This window comes from Simochromis diagramma, unplaced genomic scaffold, assembly GCF_900408965.1.
Source record: "Simochromis diagramma unplaced genomic scaffold, fSimDia1.1 OVJJ01000265.1, whole genome shotgun sequence".
Taxonomy (NCBI): Eukaryota; Metazoa; Chordata; class Actinopteri; order Cichliformes; family Cichlidae; genus Simochromis; species Simochromis diagramma.
Genome location: NW_024386829.1, coordinates 1 through 21,078, shown reverse-complemented (window position 1 = coordinate 21,078; position 21,078 = coordinate 1). Strand labels below are relative to the sequence as shown.

Below are 21,078 nucleotides of genomic sequence, written 5' to 3'. Positions count from 1 at the left end.
ATGTATTTATAATCACCTCTGTTAATCCTCTGTTAAAAAGGTGCTTGTCTGAATGGCTCAATCCGGTCGTTAAATCTGACGTCACTAGCCGTGTCTGGGCCTAAACTCCGCTGCAGGTCCATATATCAAACGATCACTATGGCATTACTGAGAGTTGAAAAACTGTCTAAAGTCTTTCATCTTTAATAAAATGATCAGCGTTCTGCTCTACCAGGTGTAACAGTTGAGTTTAACATCCAGGCATCCATGAAAACGGAATTTATGACATTTAACGGAGTTAGAAGTTAGCAGGAAGTTAGCTCGCTAGCTTCTATCTAAATACAATATAGCATGTCCTGACTGTGGGGTTTGGAAACAAATTCAAACGTACAGCTCTGTTATCACTTCCAACATAAATGAAGACAGAAAACAGCAGTGACGTTTGTAGGGTTACTGAAGTTGGGCTAGCTGGTATATGATGTGTAGGGTTGCCAACTCCCTGAAAAATAAATAAGGGACACCTTGTGGCCAGGGCCGGGCAACCCAGTTGTCTTCACCCTTCCCAGTGTGGTGAATTTTCTAGCTCTTTTTTTGTGTGTGAATTTTTTTTTTTTAACCATTTGACTTGAAGTTGATTTAAGTAGATGCATATTCTATTCTTTGTGATATGAACACATGTGAAACAAGTGATCATTTAGCCATTTATCTTTAGCTCAAAATGACAACATTAACACAATAAAACAGGTCTCTTTCTTAAACAGAAGCCTGTCATGCTTAACTTTTGAGAATATAAGTAAATCTTTCTTTAAAAGAACTCTGTCCTGCTTAACTTAAAATAATAGAAAATAATAGAAAGAAAAATATTCTTGTAACTGTGCACATATAGTGCATTTAGTACAATTGGCTTCAGCTGAGGTATTATTTCAGCTTTTCTAATGCTAATCAGCTGCTCCTGTTTGTAAACCCGCTTGTTCCCATGATTACGCATCTTAACTCATCATCATTATTCATCTATGTATTACTTTTATGTATTAGTCATCTATTTGTTGTAATCATCTATCCTTGCAGTTGTTTATTACACAAAACAAATTATATTATCACACTTCTGGCCACATAGCGCTGATATTCACTGCACATGCCCATATTAACTTTTTCCAGCCAGGTGTTTTCCTTTTCCCATTCCTCCCTGTACTTTTGCAGCCTTTTTCCCCTTTCTCTGAGCGAACAAACATTGCTGCTCTAATGCTGGGCTCACACTGTGCGATTTTTGGCCCATTTTGAGCCGATTTTTGAGTCGTGCGACCGATTTGGTGATCGGACCGATTTTGGCCTTCATCGTGCATCGTGTAGTATACGTGGGGTAACGAGAAGCGATTAACACCTCACGACCAGCTCCCGATCATCAATCGCTCGTGAGAGTCTCACCACAGCCGCTCACACTGCTCACGCGCAAACACGTAAACGTCGGTGAAAAAGATGGAGCAGCATGGCTGTGCAGCCTGTGATCTGGACACAAGCGATGGAAGCACAACTTGTAGAACTTTGGAAAGCTCATCCGAGCCTTTTCCATGTGGCATCACAAAATTATCACGACCACAACAACCGTGAAAATAGTTGGATTTACATTGCTGCTCAATCACAGCTGCCTGATCAATGTTTTTCATTAGCAATTTAGCAAAGTTGATGGTGGTGGTGTGTCTGTGTGAGTGAAAGACAGAGAGAGCGACAGAATTTCTGTTATAACCTTAATTTTATGGACGCACAGTGTGAGCTCTCAGGTCGCATCAGAGCATCGGGCGGTATAGTGTGAGACCTGCATCGTGACCTACCAACTTCTAACCGCTGTGAGTCAATCGTGCAGTTTGAGCAGGAGCTGAATAACGCGACTGAAAAAAATCGCACAGTGTCTGCCCAGCCTTAGCGCATTATAAACTGATATGCAAATTAGTTGATACTAGATTTGGAAAAATGACTGGATTATAAAATAAGTGAATAAGATGTAACAGAGGGTTGTGTGTGGAGGAAGGTTTTATGGTGGCACACATCTGTTTACGTGGGAGAAAACTCCTTACGTGATATGACATTTAGCAATTTGCAAATTGTGATGTTTACAGAACTTTTATTTTGAAAGGTCGAATGTAAGGCGGAAGGACGAGATATAAAAAAGGAGACAACAGAAAACGGTAGATGAACAAGTTAGCGCTGCAGACTGTGTTGCCGCTGCAAGCCTGAGAATTAAAGAATGGAACTGAGAAATACTGAAGGTGTCATCATTAATGTTTGAGGCATGCAGATGTAGCCGGATGGGCTACTCGCCCTTCTTTTTCTCTCTTTCTCGCTCACTCTACCACCTTCGCTCTCTTTCCGCTGCACTGGCTCCTTGTATTGTATGATTGGGTTAATTAGGAACCCACCTGCATATTGATTACAGGGTGGTGTTTACCTGTATAAAGGGAAGCCGTTTTTTTTTGTTGGATCATTCCTCCCGAGCTTCTGGTGCGATACAGCAGTAAATGCTGGCCTATTGGTTAATTTACCGATACGATCGGATTGTGTGACTGCTACAAGTAGGCCTCCTTTCGACCTCTTTCTCTCAAAAGTCAGTAACTAGTAGTCATAATTCTGCGGCCCGCTACAGCGCAGCTGTTTCTCTTTTCTTTACTCCAGCTGTGGTGGAGAGACGCGTGAGTTGCGTTCACCGTACAGTACAGCGCCTCCAGTCTTGGGGTAAGCCGCTTATATTATAGCTGCTAGTATTTGTAAATTAGAGACGATTAAGGTTATCTTTGCCTTTTTTGGTTTGTAGGGTTTGATTGCTGCCGCACCTCCACTGCGGTCAAGTGAGCCCTCACTTACGAAGTCGCAGTCAAGCTAGCCGCCCCGCCAGCCGCACCTAAAATGTGGTTGCACTACTCTTACGCATATTACGGTATAGGTGCCGACTGGCTTAGAAACGAAGTGTTTTCTGTCCTGACACTATTTTACTTCACAGTCCACTCCCAGTTTTGGTTTATCTCCACTTTCCCCCCTGTGATCCACAGCCAAAATTACTGTACGGATTTTGAGAAAATTGATAGTAAACTTTGCACAATTTACTCTACTGTACTCTATATATTCTCATCTTTGAGCTCAGATTACAGGAAAACTGTAAGAGGTGACGCAGATATTTCACTGGATTCTGACTCTAGGCTGTCGCCACTCTTCACCCTGTCATCCACAGCCAAAATTACTGTACAGATTTTGAGAAAATTGATAGTAAAATCTTCCCATTTTGCTTTACTGTACTCTACATATTGACATCTTTGAGCTCCGATTACAGGAAAACTGTAAGAGGTGACGCAGATATCTCACTGGATTATGACTCTGGGTGACCCCCACTCTGCACCCTGTGATCCACAGCCAAAATTACTGTACGGTTTTTGAGAATATTCATAGCAAAATCTTCCCATTGTGCTTTACTGTACTCTACATATTGACATCTTTGAGCTCCGATTACAGGAAAACTGTAAGAGGTGACGCAGATATTTCACTGGATTCTGACTCTGGGTGACCCCCACTCTTCACCCTGTGATCCACAGCCAAAATTACTGTACGGTTTTTGAGAAAATTGATAGTAAAATCTTCCCATTTTGCTTTACTGTACTCTACATATTCTCATCTTTAACCTCAGATTACAGGAAAACTATAAGAGGTGACACAGATATTTCACTGGATTATGACTCTGGGTGACCCCCACTCTTCACCCTGTGATCCACAGCCAAAATTACTGTACAGTTTTTGAGAAAATTGATAGTAAAATCTTCCCATTTTGCTTTACTGTACTCTACATATTGACATCTTTGAGCTCCGATTACAGGAAAACTATAAGAGGTGACGCAGATATTTCACTGGATTATGACTCTAGGCTGTCGCCACTCTGCACCCTGTGATCCACAGCCAAAATTACTGTACGGATTTTGAGAAAATTGATATTAAACTTTGCACAATTTACTCTACTGTACTCTATATATTCTCATCTTTGAGCTCAGATTACAGGGAAACTGTAAGAGGTGACGCAGATATTTCACTGGATTCTGACTCTAGGCTGTCGCCACTCTTCACCCTGTCATCCACAGCCAAAATTACTGTACAGTTTTTGAGAAAATTAAATCCTAATCCATTACCGAACAAAATGAGTTCATTGAATTATTTGCTACAAGAAATGTCTTTCCACACACAATTTAAATTTTTCAAAATGTCATTCACACACCACCTCAAGTATCAACTTCAGTTTTAGACATTATTTATTCAGTGCTTAATCACAACAATAGTCAACTTAAGGCACTTACATAATAAGTTAAACCTTACAATAATACATACAGAGAAAAACCCAACAATCATATGACCCCCTATGAGCAACAGTGGGAAGGAAAAACTCCCTTTTAACAGGAAGAAACCACCGGCAGAACCAGGCTCAGGGAGGGGCGGGGCCATCTGCCTCGACCGGTCAGGGTGAGAAATTACATTTCTCAGATTACTGATTTCTCATATTACTACTACACAGTTTAGATATATTGTTATTCATTATCTGTCATCACACAAATCAACCCAAAAAATCAAAAAGGAAATACTTAAAGTACGTGCACAAAGCAAGAATGTTATACACATTGTGTTTTACACATGTGTTCCTCAAAACAACAATAACAACTATAAGCAGATTATTCAAGTAGCTTTCACTGCATGTGGAATTAGGTTACACAAAGCACACACTTCCACTCTGTCTTCTGAGCACTGCTGAGCTCTTCATTTGTCATGTCCAGGCCTTCAGAATGGAACCAGCGGTTGCAGTTATCACACTGGATCTGTAAACAAAAACATATGAACTTTCATAAACACATTCCATAAATAATTCTATGTTTTAATCAATTACAATCCTTAAAGACACAGAGTCAAATACTTTGTTGTAGATAACATAAAACTATTTTTAAAAATACTATACCCAGTCAGTGATGGAGGGTCCTGGATTAGGTGGTTTCGCTGTTGCACACATGGCACAGTTGTTGTCACTGTCAAATACTAAGACATAACATATATATATATATGTTAGTGTTCATCAGTTTGACACAAATAAATATGTCCATTTGAAGAAGATATTACACACCGGAGGCCTCAAGTATTGTCTGTGCAAATGTCCTTCGTGCCTGGGCCATCTCTTTTTTTTTGTCGTCAAAAATGTCATTTCTGGTTTATTTGGGAATGCTTCCATTACTTCTTTGGCCATCTGAAATAAAAAAAAAAAAAAATTTAATTGAAAACATCTGCAAATGTTACACTTCCTGTTTACACAATTTAACCTTTTAAGATTATTTTAACTTCCCCCACCCCCCACCCCATCTTCTTATCTAATTTTACAGAAAAATATGATTGAGTTAATATGGTACCATACCATGATGACCATTACTCCACAGCTAGAACCATCCCGTTGAAATGGATGTGTCAGTACTCCTCCTCGAAGTCTCACATTCACCCAGTCTGTTTTGTTGTAGCATGTCCTCCTCATTTTGAAGTATTCACTTTGTGAACATAACATACATCACATTTATATACAAATGAAAGATAAGTCACACAGAAAAAGACACATATAGTACATATCACTGTTTTTAATGGTGTGTCAGAAAGCCCTGTGCTCTAGATTATGTTAGATGAAGTATCAAAATTATTAACATGTTCTTTTAAATCTACAAATGTTAACTGTCTCAAATGTATCACTGCTTAAACACTGTCAGTGTTTTTTTTTATTATTTAAAATTACATACGTGAGTAATTTTGAATTATTTTTTTTTAATTCTTTAAAGAACTGATAACCACAGATTTTATTAAACTTTAATCTACAACCATACGTTCACCTTTAGAAAAAGACCTCCTAAGTCCTCCTGTCACTTTTCTAATATTTCATGTTATTATATACATGTAATAACGCATAATTACCGGAATCTTTTGGCTGCACGGTCAGACTCTTCCTGCTCCAAAGAGTTTCTTGAAGGATCGACCAAATACAGACAGCTGTCATCTGCATTTATGTACTGCGATAGATATATAAATATAAAAAGTACATAAATGATCAATAATGTGTTATTGAAACAAACTGTTTTCACAGAAATGCTGCTCGTACTAACCAGAAACTTCCAATGTATATTTCCAATGTTCACAAAGGATAAAATGGCTCTGTAGTTGTCAAAGTTCACCTGACATATTAGGAATTAATTACAAATTTGCAACAATACTTTTTCCATTTCGAGACATTAATTAACGTTTAAAAAATTAATTCTAGAATATATAAAAAATTTTTTTACCTTGGACAAGCTTTGTCTCCTGATTAGTTCTCTCTCTCCATAGAGGACCACACCGCTCGTGTAGTGGTTCATAATGTAGATATTCCCCTGATTTAGCCGAATGGCCCAGTGGTGCAGGAGACTTTCAATGACCTGAGGAGTATAATAAATAACCTTTTATTACTTTGTAAACATGATAAATTTTTGGAATACAATCTTTAATAAAGATTTTTTTTACTTACGTATACTCAGTATTCAGTCATGAGGATATGCCTGGAATGTAGATCTAAAGCAGTACTTACTGAATGTGTAGGGAAAAACTAATGTTCTGCCCCAGCTTTAACGTTAACCTTATGCAGCACTTTTCTTTTTTTTTTAAATAACTGGATTACATACCTCTCCAACAAGCCAGCTGTGTGGTCTAAGGGTCAGGAACTCACTGTGACGTATGACAAAGTTGTTACCTCTAATCTGAGATGGGACCACAGAAACAACAACTTCCGTTTCCTGTCGTTTCCACAAATATGCGACCTGTGTTTCAACAAGACAACAGTAACTAAATTCAAATAATTCTTCTTATGAGAACATTCATTTTAATCAATTACAACGGTTTTAAATCTAATTTTTAAAATTATTTTATGTACCTAATGCAACAACATGAAAACATCTCCAAATTTGACATAGATTTTAATGTAATTTATTTGAGATGTTAAACTACATTAAGAAATTAAAAATTGAGTCAGTTACTGTTGTTTTTATAATATTAAGGCCAGTAACATGTAAAAGTTACATTTATTATTGTACTGACATTTGTAATTTTTCTGTGGTCTGTTATTTTTCATTCATCAACACATACATATAATAAAATCTAATACATAATTACAAAAATATGTACAAACAAACTTGGTTTTTCAAACAGATGACGTAGTTAATGAATTAGAGTTTGTTTGTGAAACATCACCTGTGATGCAGTGTCCTTTGTCGGACCGGTTGTGTTTCTCTCAAGGTGCTCTGTCCTTTCCAGTGTAGATGGAGAATCCTCTGGCCCCTTGATTAGTGGGTTGAATTTAAAAGAAAATATTTGTTACTGCTGTGATCATTTTAAGTAATTTTTTTATTAAGGAAAAATTGGGTGTACTCACTGTCCTCCTGACATCAGAGAGTGGCTCCAAAAGGATCTCTTTGAAGGCCCTTTCCATTTCCTTCACGGTTGGATCATCGTTGTTTACCAGGTGTATTTCAAATGGAGGACTTGTGGGGTTCTTATGTTCGATGTACTTTTTGATTGTGGTGACTACAACATCAGCACAAATTGAGACTGGAAAGTTGAATATTCCAGAGCTCACTGCTGGAATGGCAACAGAGGAAAATTTGTGCTCTTCTGCACATGTCATGACGTTCAAAATACCTTTAGTTAAAAGGTTCTTTGCATGGGTTATCATGTGCACTGTGGGGTCATTCTGCAGACACGGGCCTACCAAATGAATCAGCTTCATGCAAGGTAGTTTGCCTGCTGTGGTAACTGCAACTTGTCCAGCCTGTAATTTACCATTTTTGGCAATGAAGAGATCACTCTCTGCTTGGATAGTGCGTCCTCCAGTAGCAGACAGTGCCTTTGCAAGTCCACCCATGTGAGAGAGACTTTCATTAGCTGCATTAACATTTGCATCCACTTTGAAGGCACATAAATCTCCTTTCCATACTGTGACCGATGCTTTATTAGCCATGTATGTTGCTATTTTTTGGCAAACGGCTATTTGTTCCTGGCGCTCATCCTACAAAGATAGACACATGTCAATTTTCAGAGTCATTTATGACAATAACACACAAAAGATAAATGTAGACATTAAAAACATCTCTAACAATACCTGGTTTTGATGAGCATCATATTGTTGGTGCTGTTCCTGTTTAAAGGTTTGAACAGTCTTCTTCCCTTTTACCTGTTAACAGATAACATTTTTGAATGACTTTATATAATAGAATATAATATACAAAAGAATATGGTCATGAATGAGACAAACTTGTTCTGATTTGAGACGTATGTAACGAGTGAGCATCTGTCCTGCTGTTGGTGTACCACACAGGAACTGATATGACTGTGTATGAGTGCCTAGTCCCCTTAAAGGACTCTGTTTACTTGGGATGTAATGTTGGACAGAGGAACTATGAGATAAAAACACGGGCAGTATGTGATGCCCGGTCCAGCTGTACAGAGAACATGCTAATGTATGATTGCAAACTTGCTTGCCTGCAGTCAGGGCACGCGAGCTGTGCTTAATACAGTAGGTCTCCAAAAGACAATAATCAGCCTTGAAAGCTTGTTTAATTCAAATGCCGCTTGGCCTACAACTGCTGAAAACGAAGCCTGTACATGGTGTGACCAGCAAAAAGCAAAAAACCTGAGCTTCCTCCTGCACTTATGTCACCTATGGACATGCATTTTTTGGCATTAAAGTGGGGGTTCACTAAGGCCCATGCCTAGGTGTAATACAATGTCAAAACACATAAAGATTTCAGGTAATCAGTTGTAATACAGTTTGATCAAACATTGAAACATGGAGACGGATGATAATTTATAATTCATGCTTTATAAATAGTCAAAGCAGACGCTTTACCCCAGAGGACAAAAGGAGTATGGCAATCGGGAGGACATCACAAGGTTTAATTATTGAAAATAATGGGAACATGATGACTTACCTCAGTTTTCTTTTTCTTCAGTGGCAGTTCTGTCACTAACGGTGACACGTACACACCTTTTCGTTTAATGCGTTTGTCTTTCCATTTCTCCATTTCCACGCGAAAAGACTGTTGATTACACATACATACTTTTAGTGCTTACTTATTTTATCATCTCTTAATTCTATAGTCATAGCCAAATGTTTTCACTTTTTCTTAGTTTCTTGTTCTAGTTGTATGAAACACATTTTTCATTATTAGGAAGTTATTCATACCTTTTGTCTTGATTTTTTCATGTCTGCATATTCAAGCAGGAGGGCATCGTGCATTTTTTGATAAATTTCCACAAAGTCATCAAGCCTTGTCAGTCTCCTTCTCTGGATACGGATTTTTTTCAAATCCCACTGGCTTTTCTCCATGATTCCTTGGGTCCTATTGTCTTGTGTAAAATTCTTAAATGCAATAGTACATTGTTTAAGTCAGTATCTATGGATTGTAAATTTATGTACAATTTATGTTTCTTTTTCACTTATTCTTCTCGCTATGATACCTGGTTCTTGGATTGCTGAATGTCATCATAGAGTTTACTGAGCTGCTGGTAAGCAGGACCAGTAACCATGACGTCCAAGATCCCCTAAGGAGAATACAAGTAATTCAAAAACATAATCAAAATAGATAATTCAACATTTAGCACAGTTACATTTATGAATAACTGACAATTTAGAAAGTAATACAACAAATAAAAAAAACGTACCGAGCATCATTGATGACCACAAAGTTGCATGTGGTAGAAGGTGATTTACCAGACCGGCAATAAATTTGGGTGCATGAAAGCTGTTTCTTTCGCCCTCACAGTCCAGTGTTGCATTGTCAACAATTGCCTGGAAATGGGTCTTCAAGGGGGCATTCTGAACGTCAGTCTGTAAAACAGATATATATCTGTATTCAGCAGTTATCAAACAAATAAAAATTAATTATATAAAATGTTATTTTGGTTTAAAATATATATTTTTAAAAATAATGTGAATTCATTAAATTCATTTGGGACAGACACAAGTAAAAAAGTTATTAATATGGTACTTAAAAAATAAATCTTAGCTAACCTTGTAATCTTCAGCAATCACAGTCTTTCATCCAAATCCAGGGTTCCCCCGTTTTTGCATAAGGATTTTCAAGTTGTTGTAGTGTTTTGTTACGTTCCTTCCACTACAAGGACTGCAAAACACTATTGCTGCACTATGGACAACATCATCCATGTCTTTTAAGTTATCACAGCATGCAAGGAGCCCAAACACATGCATTCCAAGCCTGTAGTTCTCTGGAATGCTGGGAAAATGAAACAAATGAAATCACTGTTAGTAGGACCTTTACATTACAAATCTTGTATTCTTTTTTTAATATTGATATAAATGTACTCACTGTTTTTTACAAAGGTCCTTGGCATTTTTCATGACATGGCTCAAACATCGATGAAGAATGGGAATGTTGAATTGCTGTTGCTGAATGCTGGCCAGTGAGTAAGACATAGTACTTCTGCAGCAGATCCTCTAGACTTGTTCTGCAGAATGTCATGGAAATGATCGGAGGAGTACGAGGGATCCATCACACATGAACATGACAGGCCTGTTGTAGGCCCGATTACCAAATGCTCTTACCAGATCAGTCTGAAAGGCCTGCAAGAAGTATGTCACAGAGGCTGTAGTGTGGTCACATGTGACATATGTAGCAACTGGAAGAGGAGAAGCACCTTTGGATGGGTTTCTGACAACCAACTCATACACATAGTAAGGTGGCGTTCCAGCACTTTCTTTTCTTATTATACTTCCAGTGGCATCAAAGTACACAATGTCTTCTTTGCATCTTGATGAAAAACCGACAAGGTTTTCTTAGACCACAGCATTATGCCCTTTGGATGCATCAGAATCTTCTGCAGTACGTCCTTTTCAGTCTCCTGATACTGTTGAATTATCTTTCGTAAGCTAATCGACTCGTTGGGATCTGCTCTACTGGCTTTTCTTTCAGACCATGCAATGTTTTTCAAGACTTCTTTTGTTGGAGCATCATCCCTGTTGCCAGATTGGATCACCTTTTGTGGCACTTTCTGTAAAGACTCCAAGTACAGGCTCCTTGGTAATTTGTTTTTGAGGAGTTCTCCAGCACTTTGACGTGCTTGTGCACGCACAGGCCGCCTTTTCAGCTCTTTGTTATTATGGCAGACCTCACCTCCTTTGAAAACGACTTCTGCTTTCAGTGTCTCTTCGTCATAAACCACCACAGCCACAGTGACAGGGCAGTCCTGAAATCTGCAGTACCCCATACACCTGAAAACTGGTGCCTTTGATCTTGAAGAGAGTTTTTTCACACTGTGTCTCCGAAATCCAAAACTGCAGTACGGATTAAGGGTTCTGATTCCACTGGCAATTATATTTGTCCACTGCAGTCCTTTAAAATGTCTTCCTGACTGATGTTGCCGTAACTCCTTCCATTCATTCTCATTTATGAAAAAGAAAGTTTTCTGCTGTGGCAACCAGATGTGAAAAATTTTTCCTCAGAACTGCTGCTGTCTGTGTTGACTTTAGCTGATTCATCTGATTCATTCCTCTGCAACATTCAGATATACATTTTTAAAAAATATATAAACACTTTCAATGTTTGTCACTACAGTGTCTCTATGAAATTCCAACAGCATCATTATGTTACAATTTCACTAACGAACCCATAGGACAAGTTTCACAATCTCTCAGTAAATTTGTCTTAGTAAGTGAATATGACTAAGAAATGTTTATTTTACCTCGAAAGATCATCACAAAAAGATTTTAACTTTAAATTTAAACTTTGGATTACAGTTCAAAATAATTGAAATTTTTAATATAATAATTACATGATAGTGTTTAACAAACATATAAACTCTGTGTTTTCTTTCTCTGTTGTGTATTAAAAACAGTGAAAGTTATTACCTTAGCATTTGCATTTGAAGACGAAGATTTAGAGTCACTCTCGAGGGATTGTGTGTCTGGGGTATGGATGCCGCTCTCTGCAGTTTTTTGAAGTGCATCCTGGGAAGAGAAAGCGATTTCGTTTATTTACAAATTAATGTTTTTCCAAAGCATCACAATGTAATACTGAATAAAATACAAATAATTACCTCGTTTCTTGAAGGTAAAGGTACATTTCCTACAGCTTGTGGAGACTTTGGCGCAGCAACACGTCTTCCTCATTCTAACGAATGACAAATTAATTAAACACAACATTTAGACTGAAATTTCTGTATGTCTTTGTTTAAAAACACATTGTTACAAAATATTTTGAAAGAATCACTACGTATGACGGTTTTATAGGGAAAACTTCTTAAAGTATATAGTACTATAATTATGTAAAGATAAAGTATGTCTGATCAGTATTTGGAACTTGATGGGCAATAACAAGATCAATGGAGAATAGAAGAGTGTGCGAACATTGAGTGAAAAGTTAGTCAGCGCAGCGGAGGATGAGTTGGTTTCATTTAAATGGGGGTCAGATGGACACTGCACACTCCAGGTCACTTGTGTGGCTCTCCTTTGGGTACTTAAGGCCTAAACCTCATTGTTTGGTTGCTTGCTTTCCTATGGGTTTACCTGTCTGTGAAGTCTATTGTAAATCTATTCTTGCTCTCCATATGCTCATTCTTAATCTGTTTCAAGATTAACTTATTTTCAAGATGAATTTTGGAGTAGTGAATTGTTTTTTTTTGCTTACTAAAAGCCAGACTAACTCACAATGGCTGGATAACGTTGTATTGAGGCTTCAAATTTTCTAAATCTGGACATTACGTGATTGACACATGCTTACACCTGGAACGGACATCATCTCCACCAGTGTTGCTCTATGCATATGGAAAATCAGTCTGTCAGCAAGGGACCCTCCTTACCCCTGATGTGGTCTGTAACTAAAATCATTGGATTTTGCATAATAATTTTTATTACAGAAGTTCTCAACAAGACATATCTTGTTCTTTTTTTAATATTTTTTAAAATGACTACAATATAAATACTTAAAACAAAACATTGCTTCCCTTTTCATACTGCAGGATCTGCCTGAGAATTTTTTTCCCTATTAAGCACATGTATTAGGCACTCCCCAATCTCTTTGAGACATTCTTCCCAAAGCCATTACTTGTGACATGATAGGTCTTTTTAGGATGGTTGGTTCCCCCCCCCCCCCCCCCCCTTCCGTTCCCCCCACGCCCCCACAATTGTGAATGACCTCTAATATTATTTCGAGGGGCCAGGGGGGGTTTTGAAATCTGTCCGTGCCTTTCTATGTAAAAGAGAACGGGCATTAACACATCTACCTTTATTGTGCGTGATAGTGATCCAGATTGAACAATGCTATTATTATCACTTTTTTTTCTTTTAGATTACGACTTGCCTTCCACAACACTGAAAAAGTGCACACGCGCATCCCTGAAATTCTTGACGACACCATTTTAAATATACAAAAGAAAAACTAAACCATTGAACATACTCTTTCCTGAGAATCAACCTTGCAATTACTTTCAACATAACCATCATGAAATGTGAACTCTTATTTAGTTTAATAGACTTCAGCAAAACATTTTGGGGCACTCCAAGTACCCCACACTCTAAGTGCATGAGCGGAATTAACAAATCTTTTTGGTGGACTTTTCTGTCGCCAACAAACATAACATGGTAGAATTTAGCTTTTGGCATCACACGCCTACCTAACACAGCCCTTGTTAATGTTTATTTGCTACTTAACTATTCGCTAAGTTCTCAATTTAAAATTTCACAGTGCATCTTTACTGTAATTTAATCTATATAGTTAAAAAACACAAGCATATATTCACTGCTGTGTAATACACATCCCTAATTGATTTATATTACTTACATAATGTATGATACTATGTTTACATATACATTTTGAGTGTCGTTCTCTCAATACACAAAAACCATGCTGTTTAAAGACCGTTGCTCTGAACGGACTTTTTACCATCATTATCCAACACCCCCCCCTGCTTGAAAGAGTCATTGTGTTCAAGCCCATGAAAGATTACATCTGGTATACCCAGTCGCAAATCGTTGCTTAAGAGAGAATTATACCTCTATTATGACAAAAACCATTTTTGTCTACGATGAGGTTATTGATTCATGGGCTGAACAGTTGTTACTTATTTTGTTTTGTTTTTTTTTAAAAGTAATGCAACCCAAACATTGATTTTGTTTTACGTATTTGTTGTACTACAACATGCTAGTGTATTTTTCCATATCTTCAACTGTGTTCATCCACTTCTTTTTCTCACATGAATATATTATTTAAGATAAAGCGATACACACTCAAAAAGTACAAAGGACTGAGGAGTTTTCCCTAAGCTTACATGGAGGGTGTTACCTTTTAATGTACGCCTAAGGCGAGTACAACAATTACTCCTTCGTGTTAATTGTTAATTTTTCTGATACTGCTCTCTATTGGTTATTAGTTTCATCCATCATTTATTGAGGTTTTCCAATTCTAAAAATTATGATTTAGACACATTTTTGGACGAACGGAATATATACAAAGCGCAAAACCAATCTAACAACATTTTTCTCTAATTAGATACTGAGGACACATAAAATCTGATACAATGGCTAGAATGTTCTCGTTCTTGTTAATAAGTTCCCATTGTAGTGTTAATTACTCACCTTTCCATTTTATTTGTTGGTGGGTAAACGAACATTTTTGTCCACGTTAGGCCTCGATGTGAAAAGTTCAGTGTACTTAATTAATAATTATATGTAATGACAGCGTACCCACATATAAACGTTTCCTGTCGCAATGAACGCTACTTTATTGTCCGGCGGACGCAACACACTCCATAAACCTACGCACGCTCAAATAGTGGGTTGGCCTTCTCTGTTCACTGTTGACTCTTGTCCCACCACATCAGTTTGCAGTTGCAATTAACAAATAATACTAATTTAACTCTAATAATGAAGGCAACCACCCGGAAAAAAAATGTTAAGGCACTGTTAACGACCTCTGTTATTTCATGTATAAAGATGTGATTAACGACTTTAATAAATTATGAGAATTGAAAGTTTGTTTTATACTTCTAAGCTACTATTACTTAGGAATGCGTGACAAATTACCGAAACAAGAGGAAAATCTTATTTTCTATTGAACACGCTGATGTTGAATTCCGGATTTTAGTGTTTTTGCAGGTAACACTATTTACTGAGACAATCAAAACTGAGCATGGAAACAACATCTGATTACATGCCCTGGTATCCAGCTCTTTTGTTTTTCTCTTACTCTTGTCTTCAGGTGTCAAGCCTCCTTCAATACTCAATACCACTCAATTACAAAGGTACTTGGAACGTCTCTATTGCGCTGATCTGGGGACACAGTACACCATCGCTTGCCTTGGAATAATTTCCCAAAAAACCATGCTCCCAGGCCAGCATGTTGTCTCAGACTGTTTTTGAGTTTGTTTCGTAAGGTGTCTGTGTGTTGTGCATCGAGTGTTTGGGTTCTGTGAGTGCCTGAAACAGATCCCTATCGGGCGTTCCCCCCAAAACACATTTCAACTGAGCTTTAAGTGTTTCCAACACTGGGTTACGGCAGATGATGACACTTTTGTGTCCTGGGACTGACCTTATGTTCAGAGGTTCCACAGGGCCTTTTGTTGCATATTATTTTATTTACACTTTTAGGGAAGCTGTTGGCGTCTTTTGTTTAGTAATGTCTTTGATTTTGGGCTCAGCGCCCCGGTTCTCTTTCCCCAACATTTTTTCTTTTGTAAGCTTATGTTATTCAGGGCATGGTAAATGAAACAGTAACCCTTGCCTGCGACCTAATTTCCCATTTCCCTTATCATTGATTTATTTGGTGTCCTGGACGAATTATTTAAACAATGCCTTTCTTAGAACATAACGCATTGATATGCCGTCATTGTATTTGAATTAGCTTTACCATAATGAGGGGCAAACTCTGACCATGACAGACAGCATTTACTTTAAGAAAATTATAAAAAAAATGTCGCCTATTGTTGTCATTATTTTTACTCTTCAATTTTATGTGTTTTTTCTTAAGATCGTATCAGAAGTTCGTCATCCACCATGAAAAAAACAACTGCATTGTATTCTTTCACTCCATCCCACGACTTCTCCTCTCTGTGGGGTCTGTCCTATTCCTCCGCTTTGGAGCTTAATGTCAACATCCTTCTATCTATTAAAATACAGAAGTACGAAGAAAGTAATCATCGAGCCGGAATCATGATAACGATAAATAGATCTACCAGTACCATACAACACATAACATTTGCCATTTTCTCTGAAACCCTGCATTGGATGTGTTTATTACCCCGGTGGGCTAAATTGTACTACAGTCTTGCTGATGATGACCTTTTTGGTGTTGACTTTAAATGTCCTCCACACTCTGTATATGAATTGTCATTTAAAAACCATAGAGATTCTTACTTATAAAGGAACGAAAAAGTGTGATGACATATGGCCCCATCAAAAATAATGTATATTTTTGAACCATTACAAAGCTCCATGTTAATCTGGGGTTCACCTGGAATTCCGGTTTTTAGAACTGGTGGACAAACAGAGCTGTTGTGTACATACTGGTGACCAGCATCAGTGACAGGGATGCCATAACGGAAGAACACAATTAATCAGGCAAGGCTGTGCAGCAGAATTACGGAGGCGTCATAGTCCGCGAGGGTCCGAGTCAATGAACAAATTTTTGCCCACCAGCATTGGATAATTTCGGGCGGTGCCCACAAAAAATCCCCCACTCTTTCCCCCAACAAAAAAAGGGATTCAAAATTTGGGCCATGAAGACACAGTTCCGGAAACGATTTTATTGTTTGTCTGTGAAAACTGTTATAAATGAAATCTAAATTCTTTTAAAGGCAAACCCATTTGTTAAGCCATAAGCAAACAACATGCTTTGCATTATGCCTCTTAAACATCTGTACAGACTTGATACAATATGTATTAACTGACTTTCCCCAGCTAAAAACAAAAACCAAAAAACATGTCTTACATAGTGGGAGTATTTCTTTACTGATGCTATTTCAATGTACATGTATTTTCTATTGACTAAAAACATGCTCTAACACATGGCACTCTAACCGCCGGTGTGGCCATTTTGTTTAATTTGTTGTATAAATTTGATATTATTTAGGCAGTAATTTTCTTAGCCTTTGTCATACTCGTCAACACAGCCATCTCAGGAAAATCCGTACAGATATTTGGCGTGTGGATGGACCGGGTCTGTCAGATAGTGGGGGTCCCCCAGATCATACTTCCAGTGAAATATCTGCGTCACCTCTACAGTTTTCCTGTAATCTGAGGTTACAGATGAGCATATATGAGTACCGTAAAGCAAAATGGGAAGATTTTACTATTACTTTTTCTCAAAAAAACCTTACCGAATCATTTTTGCTGTGGCTGACAGGGTTCCCCCAAAGGAGGGGTGTTTTGGGGGGGGGGTTTTTTTTTTTCACCCAGCGTTCATAATCCAGTGAACTACTCTGCCGTCACCTTTCCAGTTTTCCTGTACTCTGAGCTCCAAGATGCTGCTCTATCGAAGCGTACAGTAGAGTAAATGGTGCAACGTTTACTATCAATTTTCCTCAACAAAACTTTTTACAGTTAATTTTTTGCTGTGGATCACAGGGTGCAAGTGGGCGGTCACCCAGATTCATCATCCCGTGAAATATCTGCGTCCCACCTCTTACAGTTTTCCTGTAATCTGAGGTAAAGCTGAGAATAGTAGAGAGCTATAGTGTTAAAGCAAAATGGGCACCTAAAGATTTTACATCAATTTTCTCAAAAACCGTTACAAGTCATTTTGCTCGTTTTTTTGCGCCCCGCCCACGCGATTCGATCCGCGTGGCCCGCCACAACAACACCGCCTCCCCGCGCTTTCACGATTGGTTGTCCACCACCACACCCCACCCCCTCCCCGCCACGCTCACACGCCCCCCCACCCCCTACCAGTGTCGCAAATCTGCAGTCCCCCAACCCTCCCCCCCACCCCCCACACCACCACCCCTCCCTCCCCCCACTACAGTTTTCCTGTCCCCACCCCCTCTGAGCTCAAAATGAGGCCACCCTTACTTCAACCCAGCAGTATCCCACCACCCACCTCCCCCCCATCCCTACCGTAGGGTTTTATACTGTGCAAAGCCTTTACTATCAATTTTCTCAAACAACCCCACCTGTACAGTAAATTTGGCTTTGTGGATCACAGGTGCCAGACGGCCGTGGGGCGGTCACCCAGCGTCATACATCCAGTGAAATATCTGCTTCACTCTTACAGTTTTCTGGTTAATCTGAGGTTAAAGATGAGAATATGTAGATATAGTAAAGCAAAATGGGAAGATGTTATATCAATTTTCTCACAACCCGCTTACAGTAATTTTTGCTGTGGATGACAGGGTTCAGAGTGTGGTCACCCAGATCATAATCCAACAGTTGAAATATCTGCCGTCACCCCTCTTACAGTTTTCCTTGTAATCTGAGATCAAAGCTGAGGATATATAGGCGTACAGTAGAAGTAAAATTGTGCAAAGTTTATATCAATTTTCCAACAACTGTACGTACTTTGGTGTGGATCACACGGGTGCAAGAGTGGGGGTCACCCAGAGGTCATAATCCAGTGAAATATCTGCGACCTCTTACAGTTTTCCCTGTAATCTGAGGTTAAAGAGAGACATCTGTAGCAGTATAGTAAAGCAAAAATGGGCACGATTTCTACTCTCAATTTTCTCTCAAAAACCGTACAGTAATTTTTCTGCTGTGGGATGACAGGTTCAGAGTGGGGGGGTCACCCAGTCGTCTAATTCGAGTGAAATATCTGCGTCAACCTCTTACAGTTTTCCTGTAATCTGAGCTTTCCAAAGATGAGGATATATTATAGAGGACACGTTAGAGGTAAATTTTGTGCAAAGTTTACTATCAATTTTCTCAAAAAGTACAGTAATTTTGGCTGTGGTCACAGGGTGCAGAGTGGGGGGGTCACCCAGAGTTCACTCAATCCAGTGAAATATCTGCGGGGTCACCTCTTTACAGTGTTCCTGGAATGGAGGTATAACGATTGCGAATATGTCGCGTATAGTAAAGCCAAAAATGGGCAGATTTTACTATTCCTTTTCTCAATAAACCGTTACAGTTACTTTTTGCTGTGGATGACACGGGTTCAGAGTGGGGGTCACCCAGAGTCATAATCCTAGTGAAATATCTGCGTCACCTCTTACCGTTTTCCTGCCCCCCCTAATGAGCTCAAAGATGAGGATATTCTTCAGAGTATAGTAGAGTACATTGTGCCAAGTTCTTACTACCCCCAATTTTTCCTCAACAAAACGTTACAGTAATTTTGGGCTGTGGATCACAGGGTGCAGAGTGGGGGTCACCCAGAGTCATATCCATGTGAAATATCTGCGTCACCCTCTTACAGTTTTCCTTAATCTGCGGTTAAAGATGAGAATATGTTAGAGTTATCGAAAGCAAAATGGGGAAGCTTTTACTCTCCACTTTTTCTTTTTTTTTTTCCCCCTTCTTTTTTTTTTTTTTTTTTTTTACCTTTTTTTTTTTTTTTTTTTTTTTTTTTCTTCAAAAAAACCGTTACAGTAATTTTGCTTGGATGACAGGGTTCAGCCAGTGGGGTACCCGCGTCAATAATCCAGTGAAATATCTGCCGTCACCTCTTACAGTTTTCCGTACTCTGAGCTCAAAACGATCGAGGATATATAGAGTACAGTTAGAGTAAATTGTTTGCAACAAGCTTTTACTATCACTTTTCTCAAAAACTGACAGTAATTTTGGCTTTGGATACAGGGTGCCAGGAGTGTGGGGTCACCCAGATTCAAATCCAGTGAAATATCTGCGCACCTCTTTACAGTTTTCCTGTAATCTGACGGTAAAGATTAGATATTGTAGAGTATAGTTAAAGCAAAAATGCGGCCAAAGATTTTACTCTCAATTTTCTTCAAAAACCGCCTACAGTAATTTTTTGCTGTGGATGGACAGGGTTCAGAGTGGGGGTCACCCAGAGTCATAACCATCCAGTGAACTATCTGAGTCACCTCTTACAGTTTCTTCTGCTAATCTTGACTTCAAGATGAGGATATATAGTTTAGTACAGTAGATGTAAATTGTGCAACGCTTACTATCAATTTTCTCATAAAAACTGCTGCAGTAATTTTGGCTTGCTGGATCACAGGCTGCAGAGTGGGGGTCACCCAGCAGTCCAATCCAGTAGTGAAATAGCGGCGTCACCTCTCTTACAGTGTTCCTGTAATCTGAGCCGTTGAAAGAGGCGAATATGTTTAGAGCAGAGTACAGCCAAATGGTGAAAGACTTTACTATCAATTTGCTCAAATAAACCGTACAGTAATTTTTGCCTGTGGTGCACAGGGTTCAGAAGTGGGGGGGTTCACTCCAGAGTCATAATCCCGTGAAAATCATCTGCGTCACCTCTTTACAGTTTTTTTCTGTAATCTGAGCTCAACGATGCGGATCTATAGAGTACAGTAGAGTAAATTGTGCAAAGTTTACTATACATTTATCAAAAATGTACAGTACATTTTGCTGTGGATCACAGGGTGCAGAGTGTCCGGGGTGACCCGAGTCATAATCCAGTGAAATCTCTGCGTCTCACCTCTTACAGTTTTCCTGTAATCTGAGGTAAAGATGAGGAGGATTAAAAAGTACAGTAGAGTAAGTTGGGAGTAAATTTTATTGTTAATTTTCTCTTGATCATACATGTAATTTTGGTAGTGGAAACACAGGGGTAAAAAAGTGGAGATAAACTATAACAATGGGAGTGGATTGATTGAAGTTAAAATAGTTGTCAGGACACAATAGACCGCGTTTTCTAAGCCGGGCTCAACCCATACACGTAATACGTAAGAGTAGTCGACAATAAACATTTTCGGTGCGGATGGCGGTTGCGGCTAGCTTGGACTTGTGACTTATTAAGTGAGGGCTAAATTGAAATCACGTTGATAACTAAATCAGCGGAAACAAATGACTGATTTCTAATAAAAGATTAGAGACGAAGCCGATGAAGCTCTTTTTCTTTCCCCTTTCTTCTTGTTTTTCTTCCCTTCTTTTTGTCC

At 38.7% G+C, this 21,078-nt stretch overlaps 1 protein-coding gene and 3 long non-coding RNA genes across 4 annotated transcripts; 1 reads left to right on the top strand and 3 right to left on the bottom strand.

Annotated features, from left to right (window-relative positions):
• Positions 1 to 2,255: 2,255 nt before the first annotated feature.
• LOC120730826 lies at positions 2,256 to 4,095 on the top strand. Its single transcript, XR_005695214.1, has 2 exons — positions 2,256 to 2,546; positions 2,618 to 4,095. It is a non-coding gene; the product is annotated as an uncharacterized LOC120730826 (long non-coding RNA).
• Positions 4,096 to 5,181: 1,086 nt separating this feature from the next.
• On the bottom strand, positions 5,182 to 9,592 carry LOC120730823 (uncharacterized protein TM_0508-like). The gene is made up of 11 exons (XM_040027355.1): positions 9,517 to 9,592; positions 9,242 to 9,418; positions 8,988 to 9,095; positions 8,159 to 8,230; positions 7,433 to 8,065; positions 7,252 to 7,338; positions 6,312 to 6,821; positions 6,135 to 6,203; positions 5,947 to 6,041; positions 5,405 to 5,531; positions 5,182 to 5,239 (listed from the first exon to the last, which is right to left on the bottom strand). The coding sequence occupies exons 1-7, from the start codon at positions 9,583 to 9,585 to the stop codon at positions 6,666 to 6,668; spliced, it is 1,302 nt and encodes a 433-aa protein (XP_039883289.1). The 5' UTR covers positions 9,586 to 9,592; the 3' UTR covers positions 5,182 to 5,239; positions 5,405 to 5,531; positions 5,947 to 6,041; positions 6,135 to 6,203; positions 6,312 to 6,665.
• Positions 9,593 to 10,126: 534 nt separating this feature from the next.
• Positions 10,127 to 10,504, bottom strand: LOC120730824. The gene is made up of 2 exons (XR_005695212.1): positions 10,386 to 10,504; positions 10,127 to 10,292 (listed from the first exon to the last, which is right to left on the bottom strand). It is a non-coding gene; the product is annotated as an uncharacterized LOC120730824 (long non-coding RNA).
• Positions 10,505 to 11,005: 501 nt separating this feature from the next.
• Positions 11,006 to 12,509, bottom strand: LOC120730825. Its single transcript, XR_005695213.1, has 4 exons — positions 12,497 to 12,509; positions 12,112 to 12,179; positions 11,924 to 12,022; positions 11,006 to 11,567 (listed from the first exon to the last, which is right to left on the bottom strand). It is a non-coding gene; the product is annotated as an uncharacterized LOC120730825 (long non-coding RNA).
• Between the last annotated feature and the right edge of the window lie 8,569 nt (positions 12,510 to 21,078).